Here is a 27,690-nt window from a genome sequence, read left to right as displayed (position 1 = left end):
GGGTGTCTAACAATCTAATTTATGATTCAAAATCCAAAAAATAATAGTAAGTCGGCTGCAGAAGACTAAATTGAAGAATCCATCATGAGCAAATAGGATTTCTTTTTTTTATTGAGACAGAGTCTCGCTCTGTCTCCAGGCTGGAGTGCAGTGGCACGATCTCGGCTCACTGCAACCTCTGCCTCCCGGGTTCAAGCAATTCTCTTGCCTCAGCCTCCCAAGTAGCTGGGACTACAGATGCGCGCCACCATGCCCAGTTAATTTTTATGTTTTAGTAGAGATGGGGTTTCACTATGTTTGCCAGGATGGTTTCGATCTCTTGACCTCATGATCTGCCCACCTTGGCCTCCCAAAGTGCTGGGATTACAGGCGTGAGCCACCGTGCCTGGCCGCAAATAGGATTTCTTAATGAATGGAAACATGGCTCAACAATGGGAAATTCGTTCATATAATTCTCAAAAGAAGATACACACTGTCATTTCCAGGAGTTCAAAGGGTATCCAGTTACCTAATACTCTCTGGCTGTTCATCAAAATCTCTTCTCCCTCCATATCATATATCTATTCCCACAATAATGCTGGGTAACAAATTGCTCCCAAAATGAGGTGGCTTAAATACACCAATTATTTCCCGTCACTCCGTGGGTTGTGTAAATGGTTCTGGGGAAGCTGGCAGAGTTTGGCTGATCTTGACTGAACTTAGTCATATATCTGTTAGCAGCTGATAGCTCAGCTGAGGACTGACTCTGCTCCATGTGGTCTCTCGTCCTCTAGTAGAGTAGCTAACCCGAGTGTGTTGCTGTGGTGAGACGGAGAAGCCAAAGAACAAACAAGGTGTACAAGACTTCCTGGGGCCTAGGCTCAGCTTAGGTCTGCCATTCATTACTTCTGCCGTATTCCATTGGCCACAGTGAATTGCTTGTGACAAACCACGATGGAGATATTTCAAAGTAGGTAGATGAGAACTGATTCAAGGAGTAGAGAAATAGACTTCTCTTGATGGGAGAAATTGCAAAGTCATATTGTGGACGTGGCTACAGGGAGAGGTGGAGAACTGGGGCAATGTTTTTGCTATCCACCACTACCTCTTTCATAGTAATGAAATTGTTGCCAGGCGAGGCGGCTCACACCTGTAACCCCAGCACTTTGGGAGGCCGAGGTGGGTGGATCACCTGAGGTCAGGAGTTCGAGACCAGCCTGGCCAATGTGGTGAAACCTGTCTCTACTAAAAATACAAAAAAATCAGCCAGGCGTAGTGTTGTGTGACTGAAGTCCCAGTTCCTCGGGAGGCTGAGACACCAGAATTGTTTGAACCTGGGAGGCAGAGGGTGCAGTGATCTGAGATCCTGCCCCTGCACTCCAGCCTGGGTGAAAAAGTGAGCCTCCCTTTAGGAAAAAAAAAAAAAGAAATTGTAGCTATATTACCCCACCTCGTTTGCAGTACGGTATGGCCACTTGACCATATTTTTGCCAATAAAACCTGAGTAAAAGGAAGAGTGGCACTTGAAATCTTTTGTTTTTTTTTTTTTTTGGACAGAGTCTCACTCTTGTTGCCCAGGCTGGAATGCAATGGTGTGATCTTGGCTCACTGCAGCCTCTGCCTCCCAGGTTCCAGTGATTCTCTTGCCTCAGGCTCCCAAGTAGCTGGGATTATGGGCGTGACCCACCGAGCCAGGCCGGCACTTGAACTCGTAAGACAGTGGGTGCACCTCTTCCCTTTCACATGCTTTCTCTTTCCACCAGGTGGCATCCACAGCTCTCCAGCCTGAAGCATGCAGGCTGTGACAGGGTCTAGGGGATGATGAAACTACATGATGGAAGAAGATGGGTCCTAAATGGCAGGGTGGAAGAGAACCCGGAATGTTCATGTCAGCTGATAGAAAAGAGAGGAAAATAAACATCTATCTTCCTTAAGCCCACAATGTCTCTTTACCATCTGAGTGTTTTTATTACAGTAGCCTAACCTCACCTTAACTGTAACCCTTAAATTCTGAAACAATTGAAAAAGAAAAGAACATGACTTATGGAGGCCAGAATACTACCTTTATTGTTATTATTTTAGAGATGGGGTCTTCCTCTGTTGCTCAGACTGGAGTGCAGTGGCATGATCTCGGCTCATTGCAATCTCCACCTCCTGGGTTCAAGCAATTCTCTTGCCTCAGCCTCTGGAGTAGCTGGGATTACAGGCATGTGCCAGCAAGCCCAGCTAATTTTTTTTGTGTGTGTGTGTGTGTATTATTAGTATAGATGGGGTTTTACCATGTTGGCCAGGTTGTTCTCAAACTCCTGACCTCAGGTGATCCACCCCGCTTAGCCTCCCAAAGTGCTGGGATTCAGGTGTGAGCCACCTTGCCTGGCCAGCCCTTTGTGTTTTAAATCTGTAAAAGAAAACACTGCAGGTTTCAAATCCCAGGAAAAGAATGGCCCAGTGGGTGGGTGCCTGAGGGGGTGAGGGATCCTGCAGTCTAACCCAGTGGGAAAACCTGGGCTGACACCCTCTGCTCTGTGTCAGCCACTGGGGTGGGAGGGAATCTGAGGCACTCAGAGGAGGGACTGGGGACCCAGGGGGAGGCCCAGACATCCCGTGAAAGGTGGACAGGCAGCTTGGAAAGCACAAATCCGCAGCCGTGTACCCCTGTGGGTGGAGGAGGCAGGTCCCTCAAGTCTCCCTAGGCTGGCACTTCCTCTCCCTGCGGGTGGTTTCTGGGGCCACAGAACTTTGACTGCTTTCCTCCAATACCCCTTTCTGAGTATTCAATTGTTCTGAGCAATTTGAAAAGGATTCCACATTCTCCACTTTGAGTCACTCCTTGTTCCCTTCTGTGACAAATTCCCCCTCCACCTCCTCCCCAGATGTGAGGTCAGAAGAGGGACGTCCCCTCACAGCCCCAGCAAAAACGGTTCCACTGTGCTGTAGGCCAGAGGCTTTCAAAAGCCTCACTGCTATTCTCTTTCGCACCTCTTAGTAATATGAGTGTTATTCTATTAAAACAAACAAACAAGCAAACAGGACCCTTTCTTCAAGTAGAGTTGACCCTCAGTGTCTGTGAGATACTGGTTCAGTACCTGAAGTTCAAGTCCGGTACATAAGAAAGTTTAGTATTTGGCAGGCTGGGTGCAGTGGCGCATGCCTGTAATCCCAGCACTCTGGAAGGCCAAGGCAGACAATCACTTGAGGCCAGGCATTCAAGACCAGCCTGGCCAACATGGTGAAACCCTGTTGCTACTAAAAATAGAAAAATTAGCCTGGCATGGTGGCATGTACCTGTAGTCCCATCTACTCAGGAAGCTGAGGCAGGAGAAATGCTTGAACCTGGGAGGTGGAGGCTGCAGTGAGCCAAGATTGCACTCCAGCCTGGGTGACAGAGCAACACTTCGTCTAAAAAAAAAAAAAAAACAAGGAAAAAAGAAAAGAGAGACTGGGCGTGGTGGCTCACATCTTTAATGCCAGCACTTTGAGAGGCTGAGGTGGGCGGATTGCCTGAGGTCAGAAGTTCAAGACCAGCTCCAACATGGTGAAATTCCACCTCTACTAAAAATACAAAAATTAGCAGGGCATGGTGGCACACACCTGTAATTCCAGCTACTGAGGAGGCTGAGGCAGAAAGAGGCAGAAGTTGCAGTGAGCCGAGATTGCACCACTGCATTTAAGCCTAGGCCACAGAGCGAGACTCCATCTCAAAAGGAAAGAAAGAAAGAAAGAGAGAGAGAGAGGGAGGGAGAGAGGGGGGAAGAAGGAAGGAAGGAAAGAAGGAAGGAAGGAAGGAAAAGAAAGAAAGAAGGAAAGGAAGGAAGAAAAGAAAGCATGTAACCTATCTATATTCTTTCTATACTTTAAGTCAACTCTCGAATACTTATAATATTTAATACAAGGCCAGGTGCAATGCCTCAGATCTGTAATCCCAGCACTTTGGGAGGCCAAGGCAGGTGGATTACTTGAAGTCAGAAGTTTGAGACCTCATGGTAAAACCCCATCTCTTCTAAAAATACAAAAAAATTAGCTGGTCATCGTGGTGGGCGCCTGTAACCCCAGCTACTGGGGAGGCTGAGGCATGATAATCACTTGAACCCAGGAGGTGGAGGTTGCAGTGAGCCAAGATCATGCCATTATATTCCAGCCTGGGCAACAGAACAAGACTTCATCTCAAAAAAAAAAAAAACCTAATACAATGTACATGCTATGTCAATTGTTGTTATACTGTATTGTTGAGGGACTAATGAGAAGACAAAAATGTCTGCACATGCTCAGTACAGAGACTATTTTTTTCATATATTTACGATCCCAGATTGGTAGATTTCACTGGTGTACATCTCACAGGCAGGAAGTTTCATTGCAAACAAAGTGAACCAATCCCATGTATACAGTTTAATGCATTTTCATAAATTGAGCACACCTGTTTCACTAGCTCCCAGGCCGAGAAACAGAATCTGAGCACCACCCAGGACCCCCTGACACCCTTTCCAGCCACTGCCCACCCAAACCTTGAGGTCCATACATCTTTTTGGACTGTTTGACACCACCTGTGAAGGAAGTCTAGTCTTCAGTATATTTTTTCAGTCTTGCACCTGGGGGTTCATTCTCCCTGCCCCGCCCTGGCTGCTCCTGAGTGTGGGGAAGCCACAGGATTGGGCTGTTCCTGATTTCTTTGGAGTGGGAGTGTGGGCGTGGCCTTCTGAAGTGCACTGCCCAGTGACGTGGGCCCGGGGTCGGGGGATGATGTTCTGGGGACCAGGCTTTTGTCTGATTCCCAGGGTCTAGATGCAGGCATAGATGCAGGAAGGGAAAATAAATAAATTTCAAATCACAGGACCCCCAAATCACTAAGTCAAAGGGAAAAGCCAAAATGAGACCTGAGTCAGGCAAAGCTGCCTCCCGTTTTTTTCCTAAATAAGAAACTGCAAAGACAAAAAGCTACACACTTCTTTCACAATTTGCCCGCAGGGAAACTCCCTGTGAGCCTCATTTCACCCTGGCAATGTAAATTGATAGCTTATCACAGGTGTGGGACAAAGGCCAGGCAAAGTCATCCCTCTGCTCACCTGAGACAAACGCATATCTGATTGCTCCTTCTGCTCTATTGTTTCTGTCAAAATGCAGATTCACTGAGCCAGACTAAGGCATATGTGACTATTCCTCTACTCCCCTCTCACATGTAAATTGTGTGTTTAGTGAAAGGCTGAACAAAGATTCAAAAGAAGGCAACTTTTTTTTTTTTTAAGACGAGTCTTGCTCTGTCCCCCAGGCCTGAGTGCAATGGTGCAATATTGGCTCACAGCAACCTCCGACTCCTGGGTTCAGGCAATTCTCCTGTCTCAGCCTCCTGTGTAGCTAGGACTGCAGGCATGCGCCACCACATCCAGCTAATTTTTGTGCTTTTAGTAGAGACGGGGTTTCACCATGTTGATCAGTCTGGTCTCGAACTCCTGACCTCATGATCCACCCACCTTGCCTCCCAAAATGCTGGGATTACAGACATGAGCCACCGTGACTGGCCAAGAAGGCAACCTTTTGTTTCTTATTTACCTAAGACCTGGGACCCCCACAGCTCCCCTTCTAATTGTCCTGCCTTTCCAGAGCAAACCAATGTTCATCTTGCTCGTATGGTGAAGAGGGAGACCCAGGCATCTCAGATCAACCCCCCCTTTGACTATCACACAGCATTTCAATAGAAGAAAAGGCTGATTGGCGCCTCCTGTTTCACCTTCCTGTAGGTGGCAGCCTTGGTCTTGGGGAAACTCTCCAGAAGGCACTATTTTTACTTAAAACAAGATCAAACTACATACAAACCTTTTCACGTGTGAGTCCTAAAACTGTAAACCAGAACCCTTTCATATGTGATTCCTGAAACTGTAAACAGGACCTCAGACCTGATCCTGACCAATCCCATAGCCGTGAAGGTAGAGGGAGTCCCAGCCTGACTCCACCACAGCTGTGTAAAAACCAGCAGCAGCTGAGACTTGGACCAAGACAAGGACTGCAGAATCACCTTAAAAAGGACAGCAAGCCTTGCTCCAGCCACGTCCCGGAAGCTGGCTGGTCCACGCGCGGCCGAAGCGTGAGGAAGTTCATCGTGGGACTTGTTCTTCTTATCTGGACTTGTACAGTAGGAACATTAACTAATTTTAAAGAATGTCCTCAGTACGTACACCAGGTAGGACGTAAAAGTTACTGCCATTCTTTTGTCCTACAGTTCTTATAAATGTACAGGGACACAGAAGGGAACCTGTTTATAAATGGTACTCAGTATAAGGTGTGGAATCGTGAGATGGACAGGAGGCTGTGTCATAGACATCATGAAGCCTATTATCTGTTAAGACAGGTGAGCTGTTAAGGTATTCGGTCTACTCCGCCAGGGAGAAAAGAAACCTAAAAATAGGAGATTGGACAAATGATGAGTGGCCACCAGAGAGAACTATTGAGTATTATGGGCTGGCCACATGGGCAGAGGATGCTCATGGGGATACCGGACCCCTATCTATATGTTCAACTGGATCATCCGGTTGCAGGCTGTTTTGGAAATACTCATTAATAAAATGGGCAAAGCTCTGTCCCTTTTAGCTCAACAAGAAACTCAAATGAGGAATGCGATTTGTCAGAAGCAGCTGGCCCTAGATCGTTTGCTGGCAGCTGAAGGAGGAGTCTGGAAAATTCAAACTAAGTAACTGCTGCCCGCACAGAACCGGCCAGGGTCAGGCAGTTAAGAAGATGGGCAAACTGGCACACGTGCCTGTGCAGGTATCCATGAATTCAACCCTAAGCCCTTGTTTCAAGGTCGGTCCTCAGTCTTGGGAGGATTAAAAACCCTTCTCATTAGTGTAATAACAATAGTGGCTGTTTGTTTACTATTCCCCTGCTTCCCCACCTCCTCTAAATGGCTAAGAAATCCTTCACTGCTGTAATAAGACCAGAAAAATAACATCACAAGTATATGACAGAAATCATTAACCAGTTTCTTCAGAGGATCTGGAAGTGAGAATAAGAATGAGACCTCTCACTAATATTATAGAGTGGTGAGGGTCTCAAAGGGGAGGGGGTGAAGAGGGAGACCCAGGCATCTCAGACCAGCTGCCCCTCTGGCTATCACGCTGCATTTCAATAGAAGAAAAGGACCGACTGGCGCCTCCTGACCTTCCTGGAGGTGGCAGCCTTGGTCTTGGGGAAACTCCGGAAGGCACTATTTTTACTTAAAACAAGATCAAACCAGAAACCTTTTCACGGGTGAGTCCTAACACTGTAAACCAGAACCCTTTCGTATGTGATTCCTGAAGCTGTAAACTGAGACCCTTTTCATATGTGATTTCTAAAGCTATAAACCTAAGATCCTTCCATGTGTAATATCTAATTCCGCTCCTGCTACATTGATCAATGTCTCCTGTCCCCCTAAATGTATAAAACCAGGCCGAGCACGGTGGCTCACGCCTGTAATCCCAGCACTTTGGGAGGCCAAAGCGGGAGGATCATGAGGTCAGGAGTTCGAGACCAGCCTGACCAACATGGTGAAATCCTGTCTCTACTAAAAATACAAAAATTAGCTGAGCTTGGTGGCATGCACCTGTAATCCCAGCTACTTGGGAGGCTGAGGCAGGAGAATCCCTTGAACCTAGGAGGCAGAGGTTGCAGTAAGCTGAGATCACACCATTGTACTCCAGTCCAGGTGACAGAGCAAGATTCCATCTAAAAAACAAACAAACAAAAAACAGGTTGTACCCTGACTGCCTTCGACAAATGTCCTCAGGACCACCTGAGGTGTGTCCTTAATCAGCTTGCTTTCTTTTTTTTTTTTTTTTTTTTTTTTTTGAGACAGAGTCTCTCTCTTTTGCCCAGGCTGGAGTGAAGTGGCACAATCTCGCCTCACTGCAAACTCCCCCCTCTGCCTCCAGGGTTCAAACGATTCTTCTGCCTCAGCCTCCCAAGTAGCTGGGATTACAGGTGCCCGCCACCATGTCTTGCTAATTTTTGTATTTTCAGTAGAGACGGGGTTTCGCCATGTTGGCCAGGCTGGTCTCAAACTCCTGAGCTCAGGTGACCCACCTGCCTAGGTCTCCCAAGGTGCTGGGATTACAGGCATGAGCCACCTCTCCCCGCCCTTAATCAGTTTTCTAAATAGATTGAGACCTTGGCTGTGCACCGTGGCTCACATTATGGCTCATGCCTGTCTCCCTAAATGTATAAAACCAGGCTGGTCATGGTGGCTCACGCCTGTAATCTCAGCACTGTGAGGCCAATGCAAGCAGATCACCTTAAGTCAGGAATTTGAGACCACCTGGCCAATATGGTGAAACCCCATCTCTACTAAAAATAGAAAAATTACCAGGATGTGTAGTCCCAGCCACTCAGGAGGCTGAGGCAGGAGAATCACTTGAACCCAGGAGGCAGAGATTGCAGTGAGCCGGGATTGTGCCATTGTATTCCAGCCTGGGCAACAAGAATGAAACTCCCTCTCAAAAAAACAGAAATAATAATAAGTTGATTGACACCTGTCTCCGAGACTTTTGCTTCACAGATGGGAGACAGAGGTTAAGAGAGTCTCTCTGCTCAGGCCATTTCTGTGGGGGGCTCTGAAGATCCCCTGCCCTCTTTGGGGTCCACAGCTTTGACATATTTTATTGCATAGGCAGAAGTAAGGCTGCGGGTCAGACCCAGCCCTGGGACACGGAGAGTCATGCTGGCATTCAAGCCTAGCCCCCCAGCTTGGGCTCCTCCTTCTGAGTGTGCCAATGGCCTCCTGGGTGCCAGTTCCTTGGAAACATGGTGGCCCTTCAGCTGCTCCCCAGGGCCGCCTCCCCACAGACCAGCTCTGCTCCAGCTTCTCAGTGTGGCCCAAGCTTCCTCTCAGGGTCAGGAAGCCATTCAGTGTGCACTGGGCTTCCTGTGGTCACCCCGCTCAGACCCTTGTCTGAATTTGCTCCCTCATCCTGGTCCTTTTCGATTCTGAAAGATCTTCTGAAGTGCAGCCTGCTGTGGGCCTCAGCCCAGGCTGGGAGCCGGAAGCTGGGGCTGTTTCCACGTCCCCAGAGCCTTTGTGCCCCTCCCTCTTCCAGTCCCTCAGGATAGTGGCAGCCAGAACAGCACCTGCTCTGTTCCCTCGAGCAGCCAGGACACTTCTCCACGGGCCAGCTCTGAATTCCTGCTCTGAGTGCAACAAGCCACGGGTCTGCGGGGCGCGATCTTCCAGTCCCGAAACGTCCCCTCCCGGTCCCATTTCTGGCACTTAGACACGAGTCGAGTTGGAGGAGAATAATCTACTTTATTTTATTTTCACATGTCTGGGGTGGCTATGGGGGAAGCCAGTGGCGCGCCTCGAAGGTGTTGGGAGCCGTCAGGTTTCAGTGCTGGGAGAGGGTGGCTTCCACATCGCAGGCAGGGTCAGCGTGGCAGCCGTCTGGGGGGAGAGGTAGCGTCAGGGGACCCCCGGCCGCGACCCCGCTCGCCTCCCCCAGGTCCCGGCGCACCTCGCCCCGCTCACCCGGGCTGCAGCAGAGGCCGAATGCCGCGCAGTGGCCCCCGCTCCCGCAGGCCTTGTGGCCGGACTGGCAGGGCGATGGCAGGTAGCTCTCCTCCTGGCAGCGCAGCGCCTCGGCCGTGCCCACGAAGCAGCCTAGCTCTTCCACGCAGCAGATATTCGGCCCGAAGCAGCGGCCTTTGCCCCCGGGGCCGCAGGGGAGGCACTGCGGGGACGGGAGGGGTGAGCGAAGGAGCGGGGCCAGGATTGGGGTGACCCGGAGGTCCCTGCGAGGCCGAGCGGGGTGCGCGAGGAGGGGATGCTGGGGTCCTGGGCTCGCAGTGCGGGCGGGACAACGGGGCTGCAGGCGCGCTTGGGCGCCGTCTGGGCTTCGACCGCGGTCACAGGCGGGGCGTCAAAATCTGCTCAGCAACTGGGACTGTCAGGCGAGGCTGGAGCGGACCCCGTCCCTGTGGCTGCGGGTCCCTCCTGCCCAGAGCGCCGCGGGACCGGGCTAGGTACTCACCTTGCGCACATCGAGGTCCAGCGCGGCCCTCTTGCCTCCCGGGGGACAGTTCTGGATGTAGCAGGCGGAGGTCAGCGCCAGGAGGCCGAGCAGACAGCAGGCGAGGCTGGGGCCGGCCATGGTGCGGGTGCGCTGGGTCCAGGGTCGGTGACTGCTGGCGGTCTCTCGGCCTGGCCTTTTTATGCCTGGGCATTGCGTCGGTGGAGCTCTGTTTAAGAGGTTGGTCGAATGATTGGTCACAGAGGGTCGCCGTGGGTCAGGCCGAGCGCTTCCAGTCGCGCCTCTTCATTTGCAGGGCCTGGGCCGGGGTCAAGGTCACCTCGCTGGCTAATGGTCTGGGCACAAAAGGTGAGGTGCTTTGTGGAAGGGAGAAGGCCAGGGTGGCCTGGGTGACTAGCGTGGGACAGGGAGAATTTGGGGTGGGGTGTGGCCCAGCCGAGGCCTTTAGGGGCTGGGGCAGGGAAGGTGGACACTGGGACCCCTCCAGGTAGGAGGCGGCTCTGGCAGAACTCCCTGCCCACCCTCTTGGCCCACGGCAGGTATGCATCCTTGTCCCCTCTTTTTTTTTTTTTTTTTTTTTTTTTTTAGTTTCGCTTTTGTTACCCAGACTGGAGTGCAATGGCCCGATCTTGGCTCACCGCAGCCTCCGCTTCATGAGTTCAGGCAATTCTCCTGCCTCAGCCTCCTGAGTAGCTGGGATTACAGGCACGCGCCACTATGCCCAGCTAATTTTTTGTATTTTTAGTAGAGACGGGGTTTCACCATGTTGACCAGGATGGTCTCGATCTCCTGACCTCCCGCCTCGGCCTCCCAAAGCGCTGGGATTACAGGCTTGAGCCACTGCGCCCGGCCCCTTGTCCCCTCTTTTAGGAAAATTTCCTCTTCCTAAACCCAAATTTTCAGAAAACCTCTTCACCCTCACCACACAGTAACACCCACTTGCCTGCACCCAGAACTTAGATAGGGAGAGATCACATCTGTCTCCAATCTGTAACTGAAATTCAACCTTTCCTTTCACTATAAATTAGGCAACAAAACACAGCGGAATTAGCAATACCTGTGGCTTTGTCACAAATCAAAATAAGATCACATCCTATCACAGCTGTCACAAATGCCTCTAAATACTGCGTAGATTCATTATCTCTTCACAATGATCCCAGTTATTGGGCCAGCACCAGATCTTGCTATCTGATGGTTAAATAAAGAAGCATGTTTATCACACTACCAAAATGTGTTTTGGATGCGCGTGCCAGCTCATGCCTGCAATCCTAATATTTTAGGAAGCCAAGGTGGGCAGATCACTTGAGCCCAAGAGTTTGAGACCAGCCTAGTGACATAGTGAGAACCCTCAGCTCTACAAAAAAACACAAAAATTAGCTGGGTGTAGTGGAGTGCTCCTGTAGTCCCAGCTCCTCGGGAGGCTGAGGCAGGAGTACTGCTTAAGCCTGGGAATTCAGGACTGCCGTGAGCTGTGATCATAACACTGCACTCCAGCCAGGGTGACAGAGTGAGTGGAGACCCTGTCTCAAAAAAAAAGTGTTTTAACATTTTGATATCTGAATATATATATTGGAGACAGAGTCTTGCTCTGTTGCCCAGGCTGGAGTGCAATGGCAGGCACCATCTTGGCTCACTGCACCCTCCATCTCCTGGGTTCACGTGATTCTCCTGTCTCAGCCTCCCAAGTAGCTGGGATTACAGACATGCACCACCACACCTGGCTAATTTTTGTATTTTAGTAGAGACAGGGTTTCACCATGTTGGCCAGGGTGGTCGCCAACTCCTGACCTCAGGAGATCTGCCCACCTTGGCCTCCCAGAGGGCTGGGATTACAGGCGTGAGCCGCATCACCTGGCCCTATAATTGGTTTCTTTTGTAATGCTATTGCTTTTGTTTTCTACATTAAAATTTTTTTGACCCGTCGCAGTGGCTCATGCCTGTAATCCCAGCACTTTTTGGGAGGCTGAGGTGGGCAGATCACTTAAGGTCAGGAGTTCCAGACCAACCTGGCCAACATGGTGAAACCCCATCTTTACTAAAAATACAAAAATTAGCTGGGTGTGAAGGCAGACACCTGTAATCCCAGCTACTCAGGAGGCTGAGGCAAGAGAATTGCTTGAACTGGAGGTTGCAGTGAGCCAAGATCGCACCACTACACTCCAGCCTGGGCAACAGAGCAAGACTCTGTCTCAAAAAAAACTTTTTTTTCTTTTTTAATATATCTCAAAAGGAAAATAATTAAAAGAAAAGATGGACTACCCCAGTGGGAGAGGTATTGGTAGATATTGTGAACAAGGAAGGAAAGGCACTGCCCAACTCTCCTTTTGTGAAAGCACCTGCCCCCCAGCTGCTGGGAGTGCCCTCTGCAGGTGCCCCTCAGGGGTAGCTCTTCTAGGGCCTGCTTCAGCAGTAGAGAGCCATCTGGCCCCGGGTTACAACCTTCCCAGGTGGCCGGCATCCAATGACTGGGTCCATTTTGGCCCAAATGCAGGATAACTCTGAAGGAGCATTTTGGCTCCAGAGCTCCCTATGGGGTCTGCTGAGGTCTGCATAGCAGTTCTCCCTCTGCCCACTCCTATTTTTTCCCCTCCCTCCCAAAGGCATGGGCCCTCAGGGCCTTCTGTAAAAAAAAAAAAAAAAAACTCTTTGTGAAACCATCTCCAACTGCTGCTTAGGGAACCCAACCCGAGGTTAGAATAGAAGAAATGAGAAGCGCTGTGAGAGACCAGCATCAGCGGGGGGCCAGTCCCCAACCCCTGGGACAGGAGAACGGGACAGCTCCAGACTCTCCTGCCCTCTTGTTGAGGATAGTGCAGAGGCTGATGGCGCTAAGCAGGTCACAGAGCCCATCTCACCCTTGTCACTGGCATGAGTCACCGACATGAGCTGTCCAGCATCCAGGAGCCGGTCAGGCTGACCCGCATTACAAATCAGCAGCCAGTCCTCTCTCATTTAGATTAGCTTATTGGCATTCCGGGTCTAGAAGGCCAAGGGCCTGACCCCGCAGTGGCCCAGAGAGGCCTCCCACCTGCTCTGTGGGCACAATGACCTCACTTAAGCTAATGCATGTGCATAAATTACCATAGTATTATATCCACCAGATGGGCTGCATCCTTCATCTGTTCAACAACTCCTTTTCTGAAGATGCTCTACGTCCCATTATAAATGCCTGGAAGCAGCAGCAACAAAACACAAAAACCTCTGCCCTCATGGGCTCATATTCTAATGGAGGAAGAGAGGTGTTAGACAGTGAGCACTTTTCGGGAAGTTAGGAAGCAGGTGTAAACAGTAAACATGCTTCGGTAACCATGCACGGGTTTCGGTAGGTTAGTAAGTGCTACAGAGATTAAAGGGAGGCCTGTTGCGGTTTCACCGAGGGTGCCCAGGGTAGACTTCCTTGTGAAGAAGAGAACATAAGCCATGCATGTCTGAGGGGATGTTAGTTTTCTGTTGCTGCGGAACATTGCCACTGGCCAGGCACGGCGGCTTATGCCTGTAATCCCCGCACTTTGGGAGGCTGAAGCGGGAGGATCACTTAAGCACAGAATTAGAGACCAGCCTGGGCAACACAGGGAACCCAGTCTCTATAAAACTTTTTTTTAAAAAATCAGCTGGGTTTGTTGACATGCACCTGCAGTCCCAGCTACTGGGGAAGCTGAGGCAGGACGATCACTTGAGCCCAGGAGTTCAAGGCTGCAGTGAACTAGGATGGCGCCACTGCACTCCAGCCTGGGCGACAGAGCGTGACTCTGTCTCAAAACCAAGACCAAAAAGCTACCACAAATTAGCAGCTTAAAACGACATTTGCTTAATACATCGGGCTGGTCATGGCTTGACTGGGTCTTCTGCTCTGGGGCTGCGATAGGGTGTCAGCAGGCTGCATTCCTTTCCAGAGCCCAGGTGAGTGTTCGCAGAATTCATTTCCTTGCAGCTGTCAAACTCGTGGTGGCCTGCTTCTTCAAGGTCAGGGACAGAGAGAAAAGTCTTTGCTGCTTCAAGTCTAAGAGTACAGGGAGTCCTTTTCTAAGGGTCACCTGACCTGAGTAGGTCAGACCCACCCGGATCACCACCCTTTAACTCAAGTTGATTAGGTGTCTTCATTACAACTGCAAAATCCCCTCACCTTTGCCATATAACCTGGTATCAACATGGTCATCACTTTTGCCATATTTTTCTAATGTTTAGAAGAAAGTTGGCTGGGCACAGTGGCTCACGCCTGTTTTGTTTTTGTTTTGAGACTGAGTCACACTCTGTCACCTGGGCTGGAGTGCGGTTGGCTGGGTGAGGTAGGTCCCAGTACTTTGGGAGTCCAAGGTGGCCGGATCACTTGAGGTCAAGAGTTTGAGACCAGCCTGGCCAACAGGGTGAAACCCTGTCTCTACTAAAAAAAATACAAAAAAATTAGCCAGGTGCAGTGGTGGGAGCCTGTAGTTCCAGCTACTCGGAAGATGGAGGAACCCAGGGAGCAGAGACTGCAGTGAGCCGAGATTGCACCACTGCACTCCAGCTTGGGTGACACAGTGAGACTCCATCTGTCTCAAAAAAGTAAGTTATGGATTCTACCCATATGAAGTGGAAAAAGATTACACAGAGGTAATCTTTGTGTAATCCACAGAAAGATACCAGGGGTGAGAATTGCAGGGATCCACTTTCACATTCTGCCTACAACGGAGGGGTGGAGATGGCAAGTGCTAAGGTTCTGAGGCAGGAATGTGCCTGGCCTGTCAGGAGTAAAGAGGCCAGCAGGGCTGGGGCAGCGTGACTGAACTCCTGAGATCAGAAAGGCAGCACGGGACTGCACCTCACAGCGCCTGGGCTTTTCCTCCAAATGAAATGGGGGAATGAAGGGGGGCTCTGAGCCAGCTTAGGGTGACTTTGGATATAGTGCTGTGAAAAGACTGTGGGGACATCAAGGAGGAGGCTGTGCAGCAATCCCTGTGAGTAAGAGGGGAGCAGTGTACGTGTGGAGAAGGGACCCGATTCTTGGTGCATTTTAAAGTAAGTACCAACTGCAGTTTGCTGATGGATTTGGATGGAAGACAAAAAGAGGAGTCAAAGATGACTTCAAGATTTCTGGACTGGGCCAGGTGCAGTGGCTCATGCCTGTAATCCCAACACTTTGGGAGGCTGAGGTGGGCAGATCATCTGAGGTCAGGAGTTTGAGACCAGCCTGGCCAACATGGCAAAACCTCATCTCTACTAAAAAATACAAAAATTAGCCAGGCATGGCGGCATGCATCTGTAGTCCTGGCTACTTGGGAGGCTGAGAGAGGAGAATCACTTGAGCCCTGGAGGCAGAGGTTACAGTGAGCCAAGATTGTGCCACTGCACTCCAGCCTGGAGACAGAGTGAGACTCTATCTCAAAAACAAAAAACAAAAACAAAACAAGATGTCTGGCCTGAGCAATGGGAAGGATGGAGGTACCATCAGCTGGCATGGGAATCTGAGGGTGGCACTGATTTGAGTTGGGAAGAACAGAAGGTCAGCACAGCCCCGTTATGTTTGGGATGCCCCATACACATCCAGGGAGAACCTGAGCAGGCATTTGGAGGTACGAGTCTGGACTTCAGGAGACAGGTCTCCGCTGAAGAAATGGTCAGTACCAATATTTATTTATTGAGCTGGAGTTTTGCTTTTGTTGCCCAGGCTGGAGTGCAATGGCACAATCTCAGCTTACTGCAACCTCCACCTCTTGGGTTCAAGTGATTCTCCTGCCTCAGCCTCGCCAGTAGCTGGGATTACCAGCATGCACTGCTATGCCCAGCTAAATTTGTGTTTTTAATAGAGATGGGGTTTCTTCATGGTAGTCAGGCTGGTCTTGAGCTCCTGACTGCAGGTGATCTGCCTGCCTCAGCCTCCCAAAGTGCTGGGATTACAGGCATGAGCCCCCGTGCCTGGCTGGTACCAATATTTAAAGGCCCCACCAGAGTGACATCACCCTGGGGGAGGACAGATAGAGAAGAGGACCAAGGATCCAACTCTAAGCAAGGTAGAGAAAACAAGGGTCTCAAGGCAGGTTTTCATGGAGGAGGGAGTGTGCCAGGTGCACACTGTAAGGGAGGACATGTAAGGGAGGACATGTAAGGGAGGACATGTAAGGGAGGACATGTAAGGGAGGACATGTAAAGCTTGAACTTCTTTATTTATAAAACTCCGGTGAAGTGTAATTTACAGATGATAATTCTCACCCACTGTAAGCGTACTGTTCAGTGATTTTTTGTTAAATTTAAACAGTTGTCCAGCCATTCCCACAATCCAGTTTGCGAATACCCTATCCCCACATAAAGTTCCCCCATGCTCATCTGCCTTACTGCTGGCTCCCACCCCAGCCCCAGGAAACCACTGATGGAGATTTGCCCTTTCTAGAAATGTCACCTAAATGCAACAGTACAGGACTTGATCATTTCTGTCTGGCGTTTTGAGGTTCATCTAAGTTATTTTGTGAATCAGTAGTGAAACCACCATTCCAAAATGATAACGGAGACAGTGAAAGAGATCTGACCTAACCCACTCCATCTTGCCTCTAACCTCCAAGCTGTCCTTGTTCATTCCGGTGCGTTGGCCGAACTTACTTTGGGAGGAACTTAGTATGCAGTTTAGAGTTTAAAACAAAGGCAATAACCGTCTTTTCCCAAACCAAACCTTCTTCTTGCTTGGGGACTAGATTGCCTTGGTAGAGCTAACAAATTATCCACAAGATTAGAAATTATGGTTTAGGGGTCATGCAGCTGGAGGCTACAGGATTCTGACCCTCCCTAAACTGCTCCTGGGGATAGCATCACTATTGTAAAACCTAAGATCGGTGCTAGAGACATTTTGCAGACCCTGCACTCAGTGGATCAGCTGGTACCACTCAGATCAATAAACTGGCTCATCTGATATCATGGCCCTCACCCAGGAACTGACTCAATGTAAGAGGATAGCTTCTTCTCCAACACAGCCAATCAACACTCCAGAGTCACTGGCTGCCTGCCACTCCCCGCCCCCCCCACCCCCCTTCGCAGCAAATTATTCTAAAAAACTCTGATTCCTGGCTGGGCGTGGTGGCTCATGCCTGTAATCCGAGCACTTTGGGAGGCTGAGGCAGGCTGATCAGGAGATCAGGAGTTTGAGACCAGCCTGGTCAGTATGGTGAAACCCTGCCTCTACTAAAAATACAAAAATTAGCCAGGCATGGTGGTGCACACCTGTAGTCCCAGCTACTCAGGATTCTGAGGCAGGAGAATCGCTTAAACCTGGGAGGCAAAAGCATGCCACTGCACTCTAGCCTGGGCGACAGAGTGAGACTCTGCCTCAAAAAAAAAAAAAAAAAGCTCTGATTCCTGACCGCTCAGGGAGACTGATTTGGGTAATGACTAAGCTTCTGTGTCCTGCCTGCCAGCTCTGCGTGAATCACTCTTTACTGCAGTTCCCCTGTCCTGATAAACTGGCTGTCTAGGCAGTGGGTAAGGTGAACCTGTTGGGCAGTTACCATAGTTCATTCCTGTTTATAGTTTTTCTTTTCTTTTTTTTTTTTTGAGACGAAGTTTCACTCTTGTTACCCAGGCTGGAGTGCAGTGGCGCGATCTCGGCTCACCACAACCTCCGCCTCCTGGGTTCAGGCAATTCTCCTGCCTCAGCCTCCTGAGTAGCTGGGATTACAGGCACGCGCCACCGTGCCCAGGTAATTTTTTGTATTTTTAGTAGAGACGGGGTTTCACCATGTTGACCAGGATGGTCTTGATCTCTTGACCTCGTGATCTACCCGCCTCGGCCTCCCAAAGTGCTGGGATTACAGGCTTGAGCCACCACACCCAGTCCAGTTTTTCTTTTTTTTTCTTTTCACTATGTCACCCAGGCTGGAGTGCTGTGGTGCAGTCTCAGCTCACAGCAGCCCCGACCACCCAGGCTCAGGTGATCCTCCCCCTTCCAGAGTAGCTGAGACTACAGGCACCACCGTGCCTGGCTAATTTTTGTCTTCTTCTTATTATTATTATTTTCTAGACAGCGTTTCACTCTTGTTGCCCAGGCTGGAGTGCAATGGCATGATCTCGGCTCACTGCAACCTCCACCTCCCAGGTTCAGGTGATTCTCCTGCCTCAGCCTTCTGAGTAGCTGGGACTACAGGCTGCACCAGCATGCCTGGCTAATTTTGTATTTTTAGTGGAGACAGGGTTTCTCCATGTTGATCAGGCTGGTCTTGAACTCCCGACCTCAGGTCATCCACCCGCTTTGGCTTCCCAAAGTGCTAGGATTACAGGCGTGAGCCATCATGCCTGGCCTTAATTTTTGTATTTTCTTTGTGGCAAGTCTCACTTTGTCACCCAGATTGGAGTGCAGTGGCATGATATCAGCTCACTGCAACCTCTGCCTCCGGGTTCAAGTGATTCTCGTGCCTCAGCCCCCATAGTAGCTGTGACTCAGGTGTGAGCCACCATGCCCAGCTAATTTTTGTATTTTTTGTAGAGATGAGGTTTCACCATGTTGCCCAGGCTGGTCTCGAACTCCTGAGCTCAAGCAATCCACTCTCCTTCACCTCCCAAAGTGCTAGGATTACAGGTGTGAGCCACCATGCCAGGCCTCATTGTCATTTTGATTTGTATTTTTCTGATGATTAGTAATGTTGAGCATTTTTTTTTCATATATCTGTTGGCCATTTGTATGTCTTTTTTTTTTCTTATTTTATTTTTTAGAGAGAGAGTCTCACTTTCTTGCCCAGGCTAGAGTACAGTGGCGTTATCATACCTCACTACAACCTCCAACTCCTACGCTCAAGCGTAGAAGATTATGTTTTTCCTGTTGAGTTGAGTTCCTTGTATATTCTGGATATTAGCCCCTTGTCAGATGAACGGTTTGCACAGATTTTCTCCCATTCTACAGGTTGTCTCTGTTGATTGTTTCCTTTGCTGTGCAGAAGCTTCTTAGTTTAGTATAGTCCCATTATCTAGTTTTGTTTTTGTTGACTGTGCTTTTGAAGTCTTAGCCATAAAATCTTTACTTGGACCAATGTCCTAAGGTGTTTTCCCTATGATTTCTTCTAGTAGATTTAGAGCTTCAGGTCCTATGTTAGTCTTTAAGCCATTTTGAATTGAGTTTTGTACATTGTGGGAGACGGGTCTAGTTTTATTCTTCTGCAAATTGGCCATCCAGTTTTCCCAGCACCGTTTATTGAAGGAATGTTCTTTTCTCAGTGTTTGTTCTTGACGCCTTTGTCAAAAATCAGTTGACTATATAAACACGTGGATGTATTTCTGGATTCTCTAGGCTATTCTATTGGTTTGTGTCTTTTTTTTTTTGAGGTGGAGTTTCACTCTTGTTGCCGGGGCTGGAGTACAGTAGCACAATCTCAGCTCACCACAACCTCTGCCTCCCAGGTTCAAGCGATTTTTCTGCCTCAGCATACTGAGTAGCTGGGATTACAGGCATGCGTCACCACACCTAATTTTTGTATTTTTTGTAGAGACAGGGTCTCCCTGTGTTGCCCAGGCTGGTCTCAAACTCCTGGACTCAAGTGATGCTCCCTCCTTGGCCTCCCAAAGTGCTGGGAGTACAGGCGTGAGCCACTGTGCCCAGCTGGTCTGTGTCTATGTTTATACCAATAACCTGCTGTTTTGGTTACTATACCTTTGTAATAAATTTTGAAGTCAGGGGGTGTGATGCCTCCAGCTTTGTCCTTTTTGCCCATTATTGCTTTGGCTATTAAGTATCTTTTGTGTTTCCATACAAATTTTGGGGTGTTTTTTTTTTTCTATTTCTGTGAAGAATGTCATTGGTATTTTGATAGGGATTGCACTGAATCTGTAGATTGCTTTGGGTAGTACAGTCACTTTAACAATATTAATTCTTCCAATCCATGAGCATGGGATGCCTTTCCATTTGTTTGTATCCTCCTCGATTTCTTTTATCAGTGTTTTATAGTTTTCATTGTAAAGGTCTTTCCCTTGACTATTAGTAATTAAGTGTTGGAGCAATCAAAAGTTCCATGTGGATTTTCTAGTGTGGAGGATCTTGGCATCCATAGCCTCCACATTCTTCAAGGATCAACTGTATTTTGTTGAGAATTTTTGCATCTCTGTTTATCAGGGATATTGGTCTGTAGTTTTCTTTTTGTGTGTGTGTGTCCCAGTCTGGTTTTGGTATCTGGGTAATGCTGGCCTCACAGAATGAGTTAGAAAAAAATTATCTTCAACTTTTGGGAATAGTTTGAGAATAATTAGTGTTAATTCTTTATAAATTTGGTAGAGTTCCACAGTAAAGCCATCTGGTCCTGGGCTTTTCTCTGTTGAGAGACTTTTTATTATTGAGCCAATGTGGTTACTCATTGTTGATCTCTTCAGGTTTTCTGTTTCTTCCCGGTTCAATCTTGGTAGATCGTTTGTGTCCAGGAATTTACAGACGTCCTCTAGAGTTTCCAACTCGTTAGTGTACAGGTGTTCGCAGTAGTCTCTAATGATCCTTGGATTTCTGTGGTATCAGCTGCACGTCTCCTTTCCCATTTCTGATTTTTTTTGTGTTTGGTTAGTCCTGGTAGTGGCTTAATTTTTTTTTTCTCACACACCAAGCACAGGTTTATGGATTTTGTTTCTCTTTTTTTAAAAAAAACTTTTTATTTCATTGATCCTTTGTGTCCCCTTTTTAGTCTATTCTATTTAGTTCTGCTCTGATCTTTGTTTCTTTCCTTTGGGTTTGGTTTATTCTTGTTTTTCCAGCTCCTTCAAGAGCAACATGAGGTCATTTAGTTGAAGTCTTTCTACTTTTTTCTGTTGTAGGCATTTGTTGTTGTATAGCAGGCTATAAATGACTGTTCTAATCATTTTGGCTTCCAAATGGTGGGAAACTAAAAGCATGCAAGGCCAGGTGCAGTGGCTTATGCCTGTATTCCCAGCACATTGGAAGGCTAAGGCAGGGGAATCACCTGAAGTCAGGAGTTCAAGACCAGCCTGGCCAACATGGTGAAACCCTGTCTCTACTAAAAATACAAAAATTAGCCAGGCATGGTGGTGGGTGCCTGAAATCTCGGGAGGCAGAGGTTGCAGTGAGCCGAGACCACACCATTGCACTCCAGCCTGGGCAATGAGAAGGAAACTCTGTCTCAAAAAATAAATCAATAAAAGCATGCAGGGCCGGGCGCGGTGGCTCACGCCTATAATCTCAGCACTTTGGGAGGCCAAGGCGGGTGGATCACGAGGTCAAGAGATTGAGACCAACCTGGTCAACAAGGTGAAACCCCGTCTCTACTAGAAAATACAAAAAAAAAAAATTAGCTGGGCTTGGTGGCCTGTAGTCTCAGCTACTTGGGAGGCTGAGGCAGGAGAATTGCTTGAACCCAGGAGGCGGAGGTTTCGGTGAGCCGAGATCGCGCCATTGCACTCCAGTCTGGGTAACAAGAGCGAAACTCCGTCTCAAAAAAAAAAAGAAATAATAATAAATAAAATAAAATAAAAGCATTCAGGAGTATCAGTCACTTATAACAGTCACTTTTCCCCCAATTTTGTGGAATTGCATGGGATATTTTTTTCCATCCATTCACTTTTTTTTAACAGGTGAAGTGAATTTCTGATAGGCAGCATATAGTTGGGTCTTTTTTTTTTTTAGACAGGGTGGTGGTGACGGCAAGCTGTTTGGGTCGATCCCCGGGCTCCTGGGTGGCACACTGGTACTAGTAGCAGCAGGCTGGGTGGGCTAATGCCTGAGCCCCTGGGAGATGCACACAGGATCCAGTGGTAGGCAGGGTGAACCTGACCTTGGGCTCATGGACAGTGTGCATGTGTGGCTTAATGGATCAATCCCTAGGTCTTGGAACAGAGCACAAGGACGGCAGCAGTGGATGGGGTGAGCCTGTCCTCAGGTCCCTGGAAGGAGTACATGGGTGCTGACAGGGAAGGTCAACCCCCAGGCTCCTGGATGACATGCATGGGTACCAGCATTGACATCAAGGAGGGGTAGGTCTGTTAGGTCCCTGGGTGGTACACGTGGGTGGTGATGGTGGTGGGCTGGGGAGATTGAATCTCAGGCTCCTGGATGATATGCTGGCAGCAATGGTGGTGAAGAAGGACAGTGCAGGCCTGTCTTCAGCCCCCCAGATGGTGTGCATGGGCACTGGCAGTGGCAGGCAGGGTGGATGGACCCCAAGGCCCCTGGAAGGCATGCTTTGGCACCAGTGGCAGGGGGGGTGAGCAGGGCGAGCCTGTTCTCAGATGTCCTCAGCACCTGCCACCAATGAGTGGGCTATCTCCACACAGCCAGTGGAGTGGGAGAGAATGATAGCCCCAACAAAGAGAAATAATTCATGAACAGTATTTTTTTTTAGTTTATTTTTTCCCAGCTTTATTGAGGTATAATTGGCAAATAAAAATAGTATATATTCAGTCGGGCATGGTGGCTCATGCCTGTAATCTGAGCATTTTGAGAGGCCAAGGTGGGAGGATCACTTGAGGTCAAGAGTTCGAGACTAGCCTGGCCAACATGGTGAAACCCCATCTTCATGAAAAATACAAAAATTAGCTGGCAGGTGGCAGGCGCCTGTAATCCCATCTATTTGGGAGGCTGAGGCAGGAGAATTGCTTGAACCTAGGAGATGGAGGTTGCAGTGAGCCAAGATCATGGCAGTGCACTCCAGCCTATGTGATAAGAGCGAAACTCTGTCTCAAAAAAAAAGTGTATATTCCCTCACACCTGTAATCCCAGCACTTTGGGAGGCCAAGGTGGGTAGATCATCTGAGGTCAGGCGTTCAAGACCAGCCTGGCCAACATGGTGAAATCCCATCTCTACTAAATATACAAAAATTAGGTGGGTGTAGTGGTGAACACCTGTAGTTTCAGTTACTCTGGAGGCTGAGGCAGGAGAATTGCTTGAGCCTGGGAGGCAGAAATTGCAGTGAGCCAAGATCACCCCACTGGACTCCAGCCTGGGTAACAGAATGAGGGTCCATTTAAACAAAAAAAGGAAAAAAACAAAACCAAAAACCCAGGGAACTTCTGATGTGAGTATATGCTGAGGCTTACCACAGGTCCACACAGCATTCTGAGTACCAATTTTACCAGGTCTACTGTATCATAAGGGCCCAAAGCACAGAGCTGCCTGCTTTGCAGTGGGATCTCCTGAGCTGTCCTCTCTTGCCCTAAACGCCCCTCAAAGCTGGCAGCCCTGCTGGTCCTGATAACTGGGTCAGAGCAGAACATTCGAATGTGGCCAGTGTTGACTCCAAAATTCAGAGGTGCACCATGCAACATGTCTTCTTTTTAGAGATAAAAAATGCAAGATAAGCCGGGCGCAGTGGCTCAAGCCTGTAATCCTGGCACTTTGGTAGGCTGAGGAGGGTGGATTGCCTGAGCTCAGGAGTTTTAGACCAGCCTGGGCAACACAATGAAACCCTGACTCTGTTAAAATACAAAAAAATTAGCCGGGCATAGCGGCGTGCACCTGTATTCCCAGCTACTTGGGAGGCTGAGGCAGGAGAATCACTTGAACCTGGGAGGCAGAGGTCATGGTGAGCCGAGATCAACACACTGCGCTCCAGCCTGGGCAACAGAGTGAGACTTCATCTCTGAAAAAAAAAAAGAGTGCAAGATACAGCAACTTGTCCATCATTTTTTTGGGGTGAAAAGACAATCTGCCAGGTGCAGTGGCTCATTCCTATAATCCCAGCACTTTGAGAGGCCAAGGTGGGCAGATCACTTGAGCTCAGGAGTTCGAGATCAGCATGGGCAAATGGTGAAACCATCTCTACAAAAAAAATATAAAATTAGGCAGGTGTGGTGGCATGCATCTGTGGTTCTAGCTACTCAGGACACTGAGGTGGGAGGATTGCTTAAGCCTGGGATGTGGAGGCTGCAGTGAGCTGAGATTGCACCACTGTACTCCAGCCTGGGTAACAGAGCAAGACTCAGTTTCAAAAAAAAAAAAAAAAAGAAAGACCAACTGTTTTGCTGTTACTATAAGAACAACACACATCCGGGAGCAGTGGCTCACGCCTGTAACGCCAGCACTTTAGGAGGCTGAGGCAGGCAGATCACGAGGTCAGGAGTTTGAGATCAACCTGACTAACATGGTGAAACCCCATCAAAAATTAGCTGGGCATGGTTGCACACACCTGCAGTCCTAGCTACTCAGGAGGCTGAGGCAGGAGAATCGCTTGAACCCAGGAGGCAGATGTTGCAGTGAGCCAAGATCGTGCCATTGCACTCCAGCCTGGGCAACAGAGTAAGACTCCATCTCAAAAAAAAAAAAAGGCTGGGCATGGCAGTTCACACTGTAATCTCAACACTTTGGGAGGCTACAATGGGAGGATCATTTGAGCCCAGGAGTTTGAGACCAGCCTGGGCAACAGAGCAAGACCCAACCCCCATTTCTAAAAAAAATAAAAATAAATTAGAAAATAGAAAGTATGTTTTCTCATAGAACCAAGGAAAAGAAAAAACAAAAGAAAATAGAAAGTAGAGTGGTAGCTGTCAAGGCTGGGGGAGGGGAAACAGTTTTTGTTTGTTTTCGTGGGTAGTTAATAGCACTGTGCCTATGTTGAAAGTGACCTTGTTCTGAAGAAACATATGCTTAAGTATTTAGAGATGAAGTGTCTTGATATCTGCAACTTACTTTCTTTTTTTTTTTTTTTTTCTGAGACGGAGTTTCCCTCTTGTTACCCAGGCTGGAGTGCAATGGAGCAATCTCGGCTCACGGCAACCTCCGCATTCTAGGTTCAAGCAATTCTTCTGCCTCAGCCTCCCGAGTATCTGGGACTACAGGTGCGCACCACCATGCCCAGCTAATTTTTGTATTTTTAGTAGAGACGGGGTTTCACGTTGTTGACCAGGATGGTCTCGATCTCTTGACCTCGTGATCCACCCTCCTTGGCCTCCCAAAGTGCTGGGATTATAGGCGTGAGCCACTGTGCCTGGTCATAACTTACTTTCAAATTAGAGACAGAGACTGCAGGTGCAGAGAGGAACAGATTTAAGAGACAGTGTGGCTTCAGAGGGGACAGACTGAGAGAAAAACAGTTAACTAGGTTCCTGATGCTCTTGCTTTCTTAATTTTTATTTTTAAAACTTTTTTATTGTACTTTAAGTTGTGGAGTAAGTGTGCAGAACAGGCGGGTTGGTTACATGTGTATACACGTGCCATGGTTGGTTGTCTGCATCCATCACCTCGTCATCTACATTAGATATTTCTCCTAATGCTATCTCTCCCCACTTAATTTTTTATTTACTATTATTATTTTTGAGACAGAGTCTCACTTGTCACCCAGGCTGGAGTGCAGTAGTGCAATCTCAGCTCACTGTAACCTCCGTCTCCCGGTTCAAGCAATTCTCCTGCCTCAGCCTCCCGAGTATCTGGGATTACAGGTATGTGCCCCCACACCCAGCTAATTTTTGTATTTTTATTTTATTTTATTATTTTTTTGAGACTAAGTCTTGCACTGTGGCCCAGGCTGGAGAGCAATGGTGTGATCTCGGCTCACTGAAACTTCCACATCCTGAGTTCAAGTGATTCTCCTGCCTCAGCCTCCCAAGTAGCTGGAATTACAGGTGCCCACCACCACACCCGGCTAATTTTTTGTATTTTTAGTAGAGACAAGATTTCACTATGTTGGTCAGGCTGGTCTCAAACTCCTGACCTCGTGATCCACCTGCCTTGGCCTCCAAGCAATTTTTTTTTCAGACGGAGTCGCGCTCTTCGCTAGGCTGGAATGCAATGGTGCAATCTTGACTCACTGCAACCTCTGTCTCCCAGGTTCGAGCGATTCACCTGTCTCAGCCTCCTGATTGGCTGGGATTACAGGTGCATGCCACCACACCCAGCTAATTTATTATTATTTTTTTAATTTTATTTTTTAAGATAGCATCTTGCTCTGTCACCAGGTGCTGGGCTGGAGTGCAGTGGCGAGATCTCGGCTCACTGCAACCTCTGCCTCCCGGCTTCAAGCAATTCTCCTGCCTTAGCCTCCCGAGTAGCTGGGACTACAGGCGCATGCCACCATGTCCAGCTAATTTTTGTATTTTTAGTAGAGATGGGGTTTCACCATGTTGGCCAGGATGGTCTTGATCTTCTGACCCCTGATCTGCCTGCCTCAGCCTCCCTAAGTGCTGGGATTTAAAAAAAAATTGAGGCTGAGCCAAGGCGGGCAGATCAGTTGAGGTTAGGAATTTGTGACCAGCCCATCTTTCTTGCTCTCTCTCTCTCTCTCTTTTTTTTTTTTTTTTTGAGATGTAGTCTAGGGCCAGGCGCGATGGCTCACGCCTATAATCCCAGCACTTTGGGAGGCCGAGGTGGGTGGATCACGAGGTCAAGAGATCGAGACCATCCTGGTCAACATGGTGAAACCCCGTCTCTACTAAAAATACAAAAATTAGCTGGGCATGGTGGCGCACGCCTGTAGTCCCAGCTACTTGGGAGGCTGAGGCAGGAGAATTGCTTGAACCCAGGAGGTGGAGGCTGTGGTGAGCTGAAATCGTGCCATTGCACTCCAGCCTGGGTAACAAGAGTGAAACTCCGTCTCAAAAAAAAAAAAAAAAAGATGGAGTCTAGCTCTGTAGCCCAGTCTGGAGTGCAGTGGTGTGATCTTGGCTCACTGAAACCTCTGCCTCCTGGGTTCAAGTGATTCTCCTGCCTCAGCCTCCAGAGTAGTAGCTGGGATTACAGGCACCTGCCACCATACCCAGCTAATTTTTCTTGAGACGAGTTTTTTTTTTTTTTGAGACAAGTTTTTGAGGCGGAGTTTCACTCTTGTTACCCAGGCTGGAGTGTAATGGCATGATCTCGGCTCACCACAACCTCCGCCTCCTGGGTTCAAGCAATTCTCCTGACTCAGCCTCCTGAGTAGCTGGGACTACAGGCATGCGCCACCATGCCCAGCTAATTTTTGTATTTTTAGTAGAGACGGGGTTTCACCTTGTTGACCAGGATGGTCTCGATCTCTTGACCTCGTGATCCACCCGCCTCGGCCTCCCAAAGTGCTAGGATTATAGGCGTGAGCCACCGTGCCTGGCCCCTAATTTTTCTATTTTTAGTAGAGACGGGGGTTTCACTGTGTTGGCCAGGCTGGCCTCGAACTCCTGACCTTGGGATCCACCTGCCTTGGCCTTCCAAAGTGCTGGGCTTACAGGTGTGAGCTCTAGTGCCCAGCCGTGAAACCCTATCTTTATTAAAAATACAAAAAATTAGCCAAGTGTGGTGGCAGGAGCCTGTAATTCCAGCTACTCAGGAGGCTGAGGCAGAAGAATTGCTTGAACCTGGGAGGCGAGGTTGCAGTGAGCCAAGATTGTGTCACTGCACTCCAGCCTGGGTGACAGAGCAAGACTCCGTCTCAAAACAAACAGTATAAACCCCTAATTATCAAAATATATTACTGCCTCAAATTTCATTTCTTCTTCTTGTTTTAAAAAGTCCTTAGGATAGCTGGGTGTGGTGGCTCACGCCTGTAATCCCAGCACTTTGGGAGGCTGCGGCGAGTGGATCACCTGAGGTCAGGAATTCCAGACCTGCCTGGCTAACAAGATGAAATCCCATCTCTACTAAAAATACAAAATTAGCCAGCGTGGTGGTGGGTGCCTATAATCCCAGCTGCTCGGGAGGCTGAGGCAAGAGAATTGCTTGAACCCAGGAGGTGAACTTTGCAGTGAGCTGAGACTGCATCATTGTACTCCAGCCTGGGCGACAAGAGCAAGACTTCGTCTCAAAAAAAAAAAAAAAAATCCTTAGGACACAATTCTGCCTATTCTATTCTAAATACTCTATGATTTGTG

General features: G+C 48.6%; 1 protein-coding gene across 1 annotated transcript; it reads right to left on the bottom strand.

Annotated features, from left to right (window-relative positions):
- Positions 1-9,227: 9,227 nt before the first annotated feature.
- Positions 9,228-10,121, bottom strand: OXT (oxytocin/neurophysin I prepropeptide). Its single transcript, XM_002747304.4, has 3 exons — positions 9,969-10,121; positions 9,467-9,668; positions 9,228-9,382 (listed from the first exon to the last, which is right to left on the bottom strand). Exons 1-3 carry the CDS (start codon positions 10,086-10,088, stop codon positions 9,327-9,329), a joined length of 378 nt encoding a protein of 125 aa, XP_002747350.2. The 5' UTR covers positions 10,089-10,121; the 3' UTR covers positions 9,228-9,326.
- Between the last annotated feature and the right edge of the window lie 17,569 nt (positions 10,122-27,690).

The sequence above is a fragment of the Callithrix jacchus genome, chromosome 5, assembly GCF_049354715.1.
Source record: "Callithrix jacchus isolate 240 chromosome 5, calJac240_pri, whole genome shotgun sequence".
Lineage (NCBI taxonomy): Eukaryota > Metazoa > Chordata > Mammalia > Primates > Cebidae > Callithrix > Callithrix jacchus.
This window is presented reverse-complemented; position numbering and strand designations above follow the sequence as displayed.